Source organism: Zophobas morio, unplaced genomic scaffold (genome assembly GCF_036711695.1).
Source record: "Zophobas morio isolate AGI-343-1 ecotype UQ-CSIRO unplaced genomic scaffold, CSIRO_AGI_Zmor_V1 ptg000024l, whole genome shotgun sequence".
NCBI classification, from domain to species: domain Eukaryota; kingdom Metazoa; phylum Arthropoda; class Insecta; order Coleoptera; family Tenebrionidae; genus Zophobas; species Zophobas morio.
The window spans coordinates 4,954,641-4,969,576 of record NW_026972129.1 but is presented as its reverse complement, the minus strand read 5'-3'; the positions used below and the strand labels follow the sequence as shown (position 1 = coordinate 4,969,576).

The 14,936-nt window shown below is 32.7% G+C and overlaps 1 protein-coding gene across 1 annotated transcript in view; it reads left to right on the top strand.

Moving 5' to 3' along the window:
* LOC135134952 (uncharacterized) overlaps window positions 1–12,474 on the top strand; it is a 77,037-nt gene extending 64,563 nt beyond the window's left edge. The window contains exons 4-8 of the mRNA XM_064063861.1: window positions 1,113–2,169; window positions 6,240–7,983; window positions 8,037–9,285; window positions 10,758–10,982; window positions 12,064–12,474. Of these exons, the coding sequence (XP_063919931.1) occupies window positions 1,113–2,169; window positions 6,240–7,983; window positions 8,037–9,285; window positions 10,758–10,982; window positions 12,064–12,195 (4,407 nt within the window). The 3' untranslated portion in view covers window positions 12,196–12,474. The remainder of the gene's footprint in view (window positions 1–1,112; window positions 2,170–6,239; window positions 7,984–8,036; window positions 9,286–10,757; window positions 10,983–12,063) is intronic.
* Window positions 12,475–14,936: the final 2,462 nt, after the last annotated feature.

Below are 14,936 nucleotides of genomic sequence, written 5' to 3'. Positions count from 1 at the left end.
CATCTTTGCTCCGAGGATATGAAAGTGAAATATTGCTTGTTAGTCGTCTAGCGATGTAGATACAACAGGAAGTTTGTTCTAATTATATGTGAGAACTCTGGGCAGTAGTGATGAAAGTAAAAAAATGTTATTTAAATTAATATGGTATGTTTCTTGCACTTTCTTATACAATACAAAAAATTGGGCTAAGGTTATTTAAACAGAACTTCACTTGCATCCGAAGTATAATCGAAGAAACACAGCTTCTTCGAAAAATTGTAAAATTTAGACCTGGTTTATAGAAACCGAAGTTAAAGTTAATTCGCGATTAACTTTTAATTGAGGTTCGTTGCTAGGCGACGTGCAGGTTTTAACCAATCACGAGCTCCCATTCCACATTTTAATCCAGTGTTAAATTAATCGAGGATTAAATATTTAACTCGCGCTTCTATAAACCGGCCCTTAATGTTGTGAATTTTATTTTATTTTTTTATGATAACCCCTATAGGCTGAAATAAAAATATGTTTGAACTGTTAAAGTAGGTACAGGAAAGAAACATGGAGATACCGGGAATCGAACCCCGGAGCCTTTCATATGCAAAACGAGCGCTGTACTGTCATGAGTCACGCTTGAGGTATCATCATATTATGTATTTACAGAACAGCTTTACTATTAGACGGATTAAACATTAAAAAATAATATAATAGTTAAAAAAAATCAAGGTAGATTCATAAACCACAAGTACAACAGTGTGTTATTTTATAAAATTTAAATAGCATTTGCTAGTTAAAATTTCACAAGATACAGTACGGTAGTTTCTGAAATTATCTGTTTAATAAAAATCGACACAGACGACAGACAAATATACGGAAACGGGAGACCTATTTTCTCGTTCTATAGAGCTCATGAAACGTCGAGAAAGTATGAAAGTAGTCATTCGCCGGATGAACTCTTATTACAATACTTCTTTAGCTTATGTTCGGAAAGTACAAAAAATATAAGATGGTATTACAACAAAATAAATCGATTTTTCTGTACTATTTTTTTTTTCATTGCACGAGGTTTTGTTTTCCCATAATTAGAACTATTCTATATTTCTCTATTTTATTATGTTATTATTTTATTGTTGCAGCCTGAAGGATCCCGAACGCCTTGGTCGTCGTCAGATGATGGAGAGAGCGCTTTATCACGTTCAATGCGATACGCGGATCCTTGGCTATATGGTAGTGTCCGAGCTCCTGCAGGGCTAGTTTTAACACCCGCCTTCGTGTTATGCACATGTTTGGATTACGTTAACGGTACCAAGCGTTCTAACAAGAAGAGTCCTTCAACATGCAAGAAATGCAAAGGCACACGATTACCTCTTTCGGCAGCGGAAAGCAAGTTCGGAACGGTGCGATGTTATCCAACGTCCACCACAGCCACACCTCTAAGAGCTGGCACCGTGCGGGTGGCTGGCTCTTCATCGAGACCCTCGATTCTGCCATCTTCTGACCCCTATGATCTTATGAGAAGGTCGAGGCTCTCAGTGTCCGAAGCAACTACGAGCCACTTTCGAGCACGTTCTATTTCCCCTAGTAAGAGTAAAAGTACTGAGTCCAGAAGTCACAGTGCTAACAGAACCAAAAATGGCCCCGTGGAAAGCTTCGGTTCGACGGCGGGTCGCCGTTCGATCCTAGAATGTGATATAAATCCCTATGAACTGATGTCTTCTGAGTCCGAGCTCAGAGACGCGAGCATAACTTTAGTTAATGGCCAAAGAATACGTGTTCGACCCCCTTCAGCGGATTCGGAATACGAAGATGTACAAGTGAAAAGGCCGACTGCATCAAAAACGCCCCAAGTTAAAAACAAAACTCCGTCGTCACAAAAGTTAAATGAAAAGGAATCTGAATGTAACCGGTTCAAGTCTATATTAAAGAAACCAACGACAACTTTCAGTGACACGGATTCAAACAGCCGCGAGCACAGCCCCTCGCCCGCGCAGAAAAGTGGGTCACACTTTTACCTGCCTATGCCCGTCAACACACCCAGGAAAAAAGTGCAGTTTTTAGTAGAAAATGAACTTGAAACTCATGAACAAAGTAATCGAAAGGATGATGAAGCGAATTGCACTGTCGACGACTTACACGAAACGTCGTGCTCGGAGGAGTGCGAATCTGAATCGTCTAGTGAGGAAGTGCAGCAAGGTAAAAAGAGATTGTAGTAAATGGTAACCATAAGATTAATATTGTTTTAAGACCATTAGAAATATGAAAGGTAAAAGATCTTATTCTAATTTATCCACATGAACTTTTGCTTTATTTGTTTTTATACTGTTTAGGACGATATCTCATATGGTTTTTTGATGTTTCAAACAAACACAAAAATGTTTTTTTTATCATTTATTACTAAACTAATATTCAAGTTTTTTTTTCTGAATTTAGTGCTGAATGTTTGTGAATGTACATATATGCTTTGTATGTATATAATAATGAGCATTTAAAGATATTCAACATTATGCAGTAATAATACAAATAATGATGGGAACCGCATCTTAAAGTAAATAAAATGGTTGCATCAGGATGTAGACGATGCGAAAATTTTGATAGAGATATTTTTGTTAGAAGTTTTGAAAAAGCAAAAATATACTTAAGGCTCATAAAGAGACATATATTTACCAACTAACGTGGAATTAGTGATATCCAGCAGCAATTTATTTTGGAGTTGAACCTATCATATCGTCTACTTCGTCTGAAAACTTTTTGCTGTACCAAATGTTGATTTGCATTTTTTTTTTTTTTATTTTATATCGAAAGCCTGAGTTATTATATGTTGTGTCTCAAAACTGTGCAATAAACTGAAAACTGTAAATCATAAAAGTGGGAGCATTTGTGCAAGTTTCCAACAAACACAATAATAACAAATAAAAAGTACAGTAAGTGTAAGTGTGTTTTAAATAACAATTAGTTCATTCATGATTTGTTTTATTGTTTTATTTTATTATTGTGATTACTACTATATATTGCTACTGCTACTACACGTACTAGCTGTCTTATTAGTGGACAATTTCAAGCGTAACGCAAAATGACAAATAATAGTTTCCGTATAACTTCCGTAAAAGGCCGTAGCGTTAAATGATATTTGTCGCTATTTTTATTTATTTGAGGTAAAACCTGTGTGGTAAATGTTTTACATTAATATATTGCACACGTCTAGGATTTTCTTTCGAAACTGATGAAGGTTGCTTTATGTCAATGAATACTGAACATGTGGGCCAAATAAAATAAACTCAGTTTGTTGAAATTTGCAAATTACTCTGGCAGTGACGCCACTTTATGCACTCGACATTTTACATTTAGGATTTATGTAATTGTTAGTGCTTTCAACCAGTCTTAAGAACTCGCTAAAAGTTCGAAAGGTCGTAACACTATAAGAGAGTTATATCCTTAAAATATCTTTATTTTTTTTGTCAAGATTTTTACTGACCTCATCAAAACGTCCATATATAAGGATCTTTGTTATGTTAAGTTGAAATCATCTAAAATCTGCTGGTTTTTGTAAATGAATGACTGAGTTTGTTTTGAAATACTATCAGTTTTCATTGTTTTTCTAAATAAAAAAGAAGTATTTTCTTCTAAATTTATATCAAAAAAATATGGACATACATTTTTTAGAAACAAAGGTAGAACAAAGTACATTTTTAATTTCACAAAACTGTCAAAAGTTGTACTGATGGTTGATACTGTAAAAGGTGTTTTCAACTTTAAAGTATAGTTTTTCAAATTCGTGAATGAATATATTATGGGTCATTTTTTCTGTTACATTATTACGTGTAAAGAATAATTAATTTCGAAGCCAACGATGGAAATTGTTTATACACACTACATGCAATCACGCAGTTATGACTTCTGAACTTCGTATTTTTAATTACGATGTACTGTTTTCATACATTATTTTTTCTTAATAAGTTAATAACATATTAAGCGGTAAAAATCTTACATTTAGCTATTAGATAATAAGAATTGAAATAATGGACAATGAGTGAAAAAAGATGAATAAAATCGATGTGAACCTCATTTTATGAATTTAAATTTAAACAGAACGTTTTTTTGGTATACTGCCTTGCTTTCGTTAGCTCTCTCATTAAAGTTATTTCCATAGGTGTTTAAAATAACAATCAAAAATACATTATAATTAATGTGTTATTAATGCAAGGAAAACGTACATATACCTAATAAATTTAATTAATTAGTCCTTGTTATATTCCATTTATTAAAGCGTTTGAACCTTTGTGCAACACATTCTAATTATCTCTTTTTCTATTTACAATACAGCAAATAATTATTGTTCAACACTACACTACGATTTGGTTGAAAGACATACTTACACTCGCTTTTTTGACGTCTTTTTAAAACTACAGATACTTTAACGTATAACGTTTCTCTAAAATAATAAACTCAAAAAATTTAAATGTAGGTTTATTAATTTTATTACATGGTCAAATATATTTTTTGGTGGAATAAAAAGCATTGTAAAAAGTAACACAGTAATGTTGTTTTCGTAATATTTTCTTTTCATAAATTTATTTTCGCTGTCTATCTTACGTAATGTTAATTTTACGACTGAGTGCTCCACTTACAGTGTTGGAATTTAGAATATATACCAATTTATTTCCATCGAAAATTATTACAACATGCGTTCTTAAAATTAAGCGATTTTTTCATAAAAGTTAGTTTTTTCTCTGTTTGTTCCTATCAAATCTACACTATGCAATATTAAAAAATCACTGATATTCTATATATACATCTATATTCCACAAATTAGTAACTGGTTTTGATATTACATATCAAAACATGACTCAAAAGTTACATCTGTTATACACAATAACAAGCCAGTGTTTTGGTTCAACCCACAGGCTTTACAATGTCGCCTATTTGCGTTAAATCAGCGGATTTATTTTGTTATGTTCATCAATCGACACCGAAATCGGAAAAATTGTATCGTTTATTATTAAAAAAAATGTTCTGCTGCTTATCTTGGATCCCAGTCCTATAGAAACATTAATCATTATCGCTTTTGTTGAAATTATTTCTTGTTTTTTTATTAATTTAGGTTTTCAGGACTAGGTTTTTTTACGACGTTTGACTACCTTTAGTAGTGCTTTCTCAAGGCTATGCACTATTATTAGTCAAAAATTATTGAAAAAGACAAACATATTAGAATTTTATACCTGTAGTGCTGTAATGAGTGACCGGTTATTAATTTGTTGAAATAACGAATCATTTTTTACTGGAATTTGCCTGGCTTTCGCGAGAAAATAAAAAATTGCTAGTCTCGTATAACAAAATGGAATACAAAATGTAATTGAAGATACATTTATTACATTCATACAATGTTTTTTCCCAAAAACAGGTTCGGAATAAACATGGATAGGTAAAACTCGCCTGCGGCTCGCCAGTCATATCCTTCTGTCCGCCAGTAAAAACCCATTTACCATGCTAGTAATGTTAAATACTATTGACTGTGATTTAATAATGCATCAACATTTTTATTCTCAACTAGAAATCATTTGGTAAATAAAATTTGAGAAAACCATTACAGGTAAGACCGATTTATAGCCAGTGTAAGCATACAGTCTGAATGGGAAATCAGAGCTCCATTTTCTGTCAAGCTGGACGATCATTATACTAAGTAAAATGAAAAAAATATGTGGGAGTATAGTCCTTCAATTTTTATAAATATTTTAATTCTAATATTTTAATTCTCTCTGATACACTGGGCAAAAGCTAAAAAAATTGAAAATGTTTTGAATTACTATTAAAATACAATACTTTCAAAAAATATGAAGCGAACATTATGTTTTCTGTGATTTTTTTTCCAAGTAAGCTAAACAGGACTATTTGTTTATGTAGATTTTAAAAGAAACTGTGAAATATTATTCTAAAAATTGTGTATGGTCAAAAATATCAGCACTTCATTATAACCCAGATAAAGAAGAATGTTAGAATACAAATTTTAAGTGATATTTACTTAATACTCCTAACATTTTTAGATTTTGACATTTTTAGTGGAGATAATACTTAAAACGTTAGTTCTATACTTTTGTATTGCATGAACAAGGCTGTGAAATGAGAAAACATGAACTTAGACTTGCGTTACAATGATCCTGTTACAGCACACAGTATTTTCCTTCTTTTCAATTTCAGCTTACTTTAATGGTTGAGGTCTATATCTATCTCTTTAAGTTTTTTTTATTAATTTTGTTTTTTTTTTGCAGAAAAATCAAATCCAAAGGTCTGCAAATTACGGAGAAGTGTAAGTGAACGTTTTAACAATGAAGCGAGGAAAGTTGTATTCCACGATACAATGGCATTACGTTCACGTTCACGAAGTGAAGTGAGAATTGCTTTCGGTGAACAAGATTTGGAAAGATTAGATGGACTGACTTCAAGAACGAGGCGGAAAAGTCCAACATCATTACGTCCTAATGAACCACCCCCGCCCCCGCCACCAGCGTCACCTGACAAATTAGAAAACAATGAACTCAAAACGTCCGGCTTTACTGACACGATTAAATTGGATAAAATAAAAAACAAAAAAGTAGAATCAACTCCAAGGAAAACAAGTGACATAAAAAAGAAGACAGAAAGTGCAGAAACTCCAAAGCCTGAACAAGTTGTTGGAAATCATAAAGCAAAAGACGTTAAGGATTCTAATAAAGAAAAAGGTGTTAAAAATGGTATTAAAAACGTAGTAAAGTGTATAGAAGAACAGCCATGTAACAAAAAACTTCAGGGAACAAAGGAAGATAAAGTGGAATTACAGCAAATCATCAATGATGTTCCGCCATCCGCACCGCCTCGTAAAAGAAGCAACAACAAACAGCCACATGTTCACATTGTACAAACAGCTTCGGCTATACAGTCTGTGCATATCGAATCACCAAATTCACCGATTTCACCGACTGTTGATCAGACAAACAAAACCGTTGTTCAAATTAACGGATCGCGGACAGTGCACAAATTGCAAATTAAAAACGAATTCACAGATGTTATAAACGTTCAAACTGTTTCCGTGCTTGATAGTCCTCAAAGAAAAACATCTATCATGATAACAGGTGATGATTGTTATTCAACCGTAAACGTTAACGACGACGTTCCACTTTATCAATCTTCGGTTGTTGTTAAGGATACTGTTCCAGAAACAACCGTAATTCAGAGTACCAAAAAGAGCAGTTCCGTTTACATTACCGGTAATTTTATCTCTTCAGAACCTGTAACATCACCAGTTGAAATTAAAGATTGTGTGAAAGAATTTAAGGTCAATGAATCGAATAATGAATATATCTCAGAGAACAGCAGTGAAAGTGGTAATGAAGAATATGAAGAGTGTGAAGTAAGTCACAATGCAGAAGTGAAGAAAAGCGAAATTATTAAGAAAGCAGATAATAATATTCTTTTGGATACGTTCGATGAAAATGACATACCCTCGTCGGAATTATTGAAAGAACTTTTAAAAGATCCTGTAGAAGCAGTTCGAAGAAACTTAGTCCCTCATGTCTGTGGTAAATCAGATGTGCCTAGGAGACGACGTGCCAAGAAATTCCTTCCCGATGAGACACCTCTAGACTTATCAGAAAATACGGATTGTTTACATAATTACTTAGATGAATCTTTTCTAAGGTTACAAAATTCGAATTTACTAGGAGATGATTTAAGTTCAGAACATAGTTCGTCCACTCAATATGAATTAATGGATGCCAGTTCTGAATGTTACACAGATCACAGCAATCGAAGTTCTGTAACAGAGGAGGAGTTAGTGAACAGAACTAAATTTTATGAATTATTAGCAGATTCAGCTGTAGTTGAAGTATCAGAAAATGAAGATCACCATTATGAAAGTATTAAAAATAACTCCGATCCGATATATGAAGAAATTGAAATTCCGCCACCTTTGCCAACGAATCCTCCACCATTGAATCTTTTAGACGATTTACATTTAGATAAGGAATACACTACAAGGTTAGTATTGTGGTTTGTCACTATTATCACTCACTTTGCCATAATTTTTACAGGTCCATATTTGAAGGAGCATCGAAATATGATATTTTAAGTTATTTAGTGGATGCAAAGGAGAGAGGAATTGTTCCTGAGGATAATTATTCTTATAACTTTGTTAATAATGGAATTTCAGTAGACGACGATACCAAAGAATCTTACAACAGGGTATGCCACATGAGTACAGTAAGCGATTCAAGTGAAGATAATAGTTTGATTATGCCAAGTCCTTTATGTGATGATAAATCTCCTTTTCAAAAAACAGCAGAAGTTGAGAGAAATGATTCTGGTGTAGGCTCTGAAACCAGTAAAAGTTCTTTGAGTAAATATAGGCTAAAACCTGAGACATCGGTAACTTGTGAGGACTGTGAGTCGGTTATCGAATCTTCTGCTGAAACGGAACCGTTAATTTGTCGAAAATGTTTAAAGAAAAGGTCAGAACGCAAAGAAATTATTACAGAAATAGTAGAGACTGAAGAGAAGTACAGTCGAGATTTGCAAATTATTTTAGAAGAGTTCTATCAACCTATGCTAGTGGCTGGTTTACTGACACCAGAACAGTTATCGGCAATATTTTTAAACGTGGAGGAACTTTTAGAAAACAGTCAAAGCTTAGCAGAACGGCTAAGAGATGCAGTTGAAATAGCTGTAGAACAAGGAGACGAAGATCTCCTGACTGTAAATATCGGCAAAATATTTTTAGAAGCTGCACCTATGTTACACGGTTTTGAAACATATTGTGTTCGACAAGGTGCGGCAAGCTTACTTCTGGCTAGTCTTGAAAAAGAAAAGGAACTTCTCCGAATATTTTTAAGGGTTTCTCAAATGGAAAATACGATGTTAAGGAGAATGAATCTCAATTCATTCCTTATGGTACCTGTTCAAAGAGTCACTAAATATCCTTTATTGCTTGCACGATTGTATAAAGTTACACCTATTCATCATAACACAAAAGAACAATTAAAGGAAGCGCAACATAAGATTGAACTCCATTTAAATCATATGAATTCTGAAACTAAAGATGTGCCTAGCAAATTATGGCGAAGAATTGGAAGTAGTAATGGTAGAAGGTCAAGTACAGAAATGGATTTAGTAAACATAAAGTTACGAAAAATTGCTGTTGACGTTCTCGAATGGAATCACGACGAAGCTAAATTTGCGTTAGAAGGCAAATTGCTGTTTACTCAACCAACTGATAACAACTGGAGAAAAGGGAGGACTATAAAACTGACACCGGTGAATGCCCTTCTTGTAATTAACGGCAAGGTAATGTAAACGTTGTATTCTTGCTGCAGCTCAGGTAAACGATTTCACATTAAAGGAATAAATATCCGAAGTAAAATTATTTCTAAAACTTGTATGAAAGTAAGGCGCTAAGGTTTCCATCAAAATTAACCTGAATTATGAACCCAGAATTAGAACTAATCAACCATAAAAATGATTTAACGGGAAATATTTATAGTCCATAAACATTGTAAAACTGTTATTCCACAGTAGAAAAAACTGACCCATTTCAGGGAAAAATACTAAATCGGGATGGAAATGAAAACACTTTGGGACCTGTGTTTAAATAATAAAAAAATACTCTTTTAACTAGTTTGTTCCTTTTTTGTAGTTTATTTCGTTTCATTATTGTAACCTAATACAGCCAATATGTTAAACAATGAACAGCTAAGCAAATACGGGCAATGCTTTTAAAATAACTTTTTCTACCGCGCACGTTTTTTGATTTTCTAATAGAGCTATTAAAGCACCCAAATGACGTCAAAGCGGCTCGTTAATAGCGGAAAGGGGTTTTGAAATAGATCTGGCGTAATTTAGATCGGTAAGATTGGTAGCAATGACGAGAAATATCACGTGAATGTCAGTGGCAAATGTCAAATTAAAATTTCCCGTATTTCGGGAGGCGTAAGGACTTCACTAACTTCTTCACAAGACATTTTAACCAATTTTAACTCACAAAAACTCGAATTGAATTGAGTCGAATTACAGTAGTTGTTGTGAAAATTCGAACTTCAAATATTTCGTAGTTCGTGTCAGAATGCTAATCTAAGTTTGCAAATTTGTAATTTGTTGACGTGATTAAAATTTTGAAACTATCAAAGTAATAGCCTAACAATATAGTTTAAACTATTTAGTTTAAGATGGAATGTCTTCAAATATTTTTTTAATATCTAAATTTTTTTTAGCGCATTCATATAAAATAAATAAGTTTTTTGGGATGGAGCATTCATTCTTTGTTCTCTATTTTAACTTCTATTTTCATAGATGATCATAATTACATAATCAATAATGAAACAAATTTTGCTGAACATTATAATATTATTTATAATAACGAGTGAAACTATGACTTACTTGATGTAATCATTATTTATTAAACATGTATTGCAAGTTGAATTGTTGGTTGCCTACCACACATACCTATTAGAGTACGCGCAAATCAAATTCTCATTCTTAAAATAAAGCCTGCAAGGTTTGCAAATAAATAATAAATAAATTTAATTTAACTACTAAAGAAAATTTCTATTTAACGGTTTCTTATGCATGTGTTGTTTATTATGGCTGACACTGAAAATTTTCTTAAACCTTAGGAAGCAACTACATTTATGAATGAATAATTTCACTAGTTAAATTCGATTAAAAACTTTTTAATAGTGAAATTACTTCGGATTTTTCAGTCCTGTCTCCGAATTTGCGGTGTGTAATTTTAGTAATTCGTCACGTCCCTTTTTTGACAGCCATCAATGAATCGACCGGAACGAAACGATGAAAATAGTCTGATATTTTCACGGCATTCAGCAGTTCGAGAAGCTGCTCTTCTTCTGGTTCGGGACAAGAACGGTCGGTATTCCCTGTTACGAGAACCACTTTATCTGGATCGCTGTGTCATCGCCGCTGACCCGGCGTGGCAGAGCTATTTTGAAGTACAAGAACTCCTTGGAAAGGATACTTTTATATTTAAGGTATGTGTTAGTTTATCATCGTTTATAAACAGTTCACACTTTTTCTTGACAAGATGAAATGTGAGGTGAGATACTATATGTGCTTTCATCAACTCGTCGGACCGTTTGTCCGTTTGTTCTGACAATTAAAATAACTAACACAAGATTTTATCTTTAGAAATTCGTCATGACTTCATAATTGAACTTTTTAACTTTTAAATTATTATGCACTTAATTTTCTTCCAGCAAACACCAGAATTATTGCCACTTGGTTAATTCTGTAATTTAATGTCTACTGTAAGGATGACAATGGTATTTACAAATTAATTTAAATTATACCTCATCTGATGGCGCTGTTGAAAGTACAACAAAAATTCGTCAATATGAATTTAAGTAGATGTACTTAGTCAATACTTACCTAATATATTGTTCATATTAGGATCATTATTTTTAAACAATTTGGACCTATACAATAATTTAGCAGAACTGAACATAACACTTATGAAAGAGGCAGTATCGAAATTGACAACAAAAACGGATATTTTTTTCTACTGCAGTTTTAAGCATATTTGTAAGTTCGAACTTTCGCCATTTTGTATTTGAGGGTCTGCAGAATGAAATATATATTTTCAACTAGTTAGTATATTAGTATCTAAATTTTTGCAGTCCTGGCATTTTTTGTTAATAATGTTGCTTTATTCTGTCTCTTAGATACCTCTGATGCCAGTGGATATTCCAAAAACAGCAGTAAATTAATAATGACTGAACATTAAATTTTTATTTTAGGTTGTTTGCATAAATTCTAATAAAATTATACGTTTTGTTATATTATTATGTCAATTTTAATGTTCGGTCGTGTGTTTTAGCAAATTTCGCATGTTGAGTCTGTAAAACTGCGTTCTCAATCTTTGATATAAGTATGTAATAAGTACATACACATAACTATTTCACTTTAGTTTTAAACACCGTTAAGTGTTGGCTATTAAATAAAACTAATTCCTTTACAGCTGTTTGAAACGATGTTCGTTGAAGTGATAGTTTAAAAAACAATCCCATATTTACATTTTAATTAATTATTTAAATATTAAAATTCAAATTTTAGGCTGAAGACGATGAACAAACAAAAAAATGGTACACCCAATTGCAGTATCATGCTCAAGGAATGGGAGCCTGGAGAAAGCGACGTAATGCTTTAGCCAATATAATGATAAATGGTATGGGTTTAAGATCCTAACAACGTTCTTACATAAGCAGTCTATTTATTTTGTTGAGAGTAATGTTTTAAAAGCTTTAAAGCTATTACAACAACAAGTGTTTCTTGTAATTTGTACTTAGAAATCGATGTGTAAGTTTACATTTGTTGTAAATATTTAGTAATTTAGCTGTGATATTTTCTGGATGTGGTATTTGGGACTTCATTTATGTACTTCACAAACAGTAACATGCTTGATAAAATACTTGTGGTTAGTGTAATTTTATCTTTTATTAATCACTGTAAAAATTGTAATTAAATACCAACAAAAGTAATAAATAATTTTCAAATATTTTTTAAAATTATTGATTGTATGTACAAGTGTCGTTTTCGTCAAAGTGAAGGTATAGTATTGATTTGGTCCAGTTGCTAAAATTTTCAGAAGAAATAGTTGTACAGCGTACATCATATACTTCACATCAAATAACAACACCCTTATTATTTTTTCAATTGATCCAACTATTGTAAAATGGTTTCAATCATTTGTCAATGTCTTTAAAATTATACAAGACCTTATTTCTTCGTTAAAAAAACAGGTGCTCACTGTCCAATGCTACTGATAGCAGTTTAATTGCATCTGTCTCACACCGATATCGGCAGAATGGAGCGTCGCTCGGACAGCTTATCACTGCGTTTAAATCAGGACAGTTGCTGTATAGGCTGGTCAACAAAATGGTGTTAGCATTTGCCTTATGTTTTGAATTTCGGGTCCAACAATCCAACATAATATGTTAGAGACGCTTCTCACGTTTGCTAGTACTGATGTTGTGATTCGTCCATGATGAACAGACTACTAGGTACATTGTTACGCCAATAAGCGTTTAAAAACTTAAAACTGTTAAGGGTGGCGTCTGGTTCGGTTTCGCCCAATACTAAATACATTGAAAACATCGTCGTAGTTTCCAGAATTGCATTTTTAAAATACTGAAATCTCCAACCAAGCCAGAATCTAAGTAAACCTGCATTCTGCTACCGCATCACAGCTCGTTTAATGCCGATTTCTCGTTTCAATAGATTTTGACTTTTCGCGAGTTATTTACCTCAGTCGTGGATTTTTTAATATTATAAATGGTATCAAAAGAAAGCTGACACTTTTCCCCAGGGGACCTCCTATCTCAGAATGCAAAAAACTTCAGCACTTCGTCAAAAAATCCATCAATGTGCCGGTTAAAATGTGATGTAAAAGTTGTTCAACTTTATAATTTTTTTTTGTAAAAACTGCATACTAGATATGAATATAAATATGGAGGTCCCCTGGACTGAAGTTTGTTAATTCGAAATATAATTTTTTTAAAGCGATATATCTCATATTTTTAACATGCAACTCCGGAAACCGCGACGATGTTTTCAATGTATTTAGTATAGGGCTAAACCGAACCAGACGCCAGCCTTAAGTATGAAGTTCGATACAATTTCTACAAGACATTGCTGGATGAAGATCGAAGCTGACTTATTGTGTGTTACCTGACGGGTATGTATAATTAGCATTTTTGCTTGTGTGCTTAATTTCCTGGCAGTATAAAAGCGTAGAAAACTACTTGCAAAAGGTTATATTATTATGATAAACATTTTCCAAGTAATATATAAGGATATTAGGTAAATAAGTATAAATGAAACATAAATTTTCCATTTTAAACTAATTTTTATCTTAAAGTCATGTGAACGTATTAATCGTGGTTGCAAATAACAATAATTAATTCAGGATCATGACATTTTTATTATATTATATCTATAATTCTATATCCTATCATTCTATTTAACAGATTGTTAATAGTTCATTTATCAATAGTTTAGTTTACCTATAAATGCAGAAAGTGCAACTAAGTGCAAAAGTTGCGAGGTTGGTATTAAAAAAGATTACGATTAAGTTTGGATTTAATAAAAGGCACGTGAAGGTATTTTAATTTTCAAAAAGAAAAGATGAAGATAACTTTTTTATATACCTACTGACGAAAAGGTTTCTAAATTATAATTAGATTTTGTCAGTTTTTGTTACTTGGAAAAAAAAATAAATATTTTACGTTTTTTTTGTAGTTGTAGTAGTAGTTGGTAGTAGTGAAGTAGTTGGTTTTGTTTATTGTTTTATTTTCGCTTGTATACTCCGATTATCATAACTACCGCCAGATGTACCTTACATTGTTATGTAAAAACAGTGTGTCAGTAACGAAGTCGTCAGTGATGATTAATAAAATCATCAAATTCTAGGAAATTGACCCAGTAACAAAAAAAAAAAGATTTTTTTTTATTTGAAAGCAATTTGCGGTGGAAGTGCACAAAAAGCCTAAGATAAATGAAAGGAAAAAATATCATTATGATAGCGATAGTGGAGGACGTAAAACGTTGGAAAAATGTTTGGAAGAGGAGTAGATTCGTAAAAATAATTATTTAATTGTGTCTGTAGATAATAATTTTATCTAAAAAATCTGCAACTTGTTTTGGAAGAAATGGCCAGATAGTAGATGAGCCACCGATTCCAAAACACTGTAGATAGATTATGCCGGTTGTAGGTTGTTGTTTGTCAACTGTACATTCTAAGAGCTAAGAGTGGATATCACAGTCTGGAATTATCTGATAGGAGGGAGAGATGGAGACTTGGGGTTTAATATGATGAAAAAACGACGACGATTGGTTTCATAGCTTCTGGTAGGACCGCATGTAAAACGTGGTTGACGTAGGAGAGGAGAGTGCTGTCTTTGCGAGGTTATCTACTTATTGTTCATTAC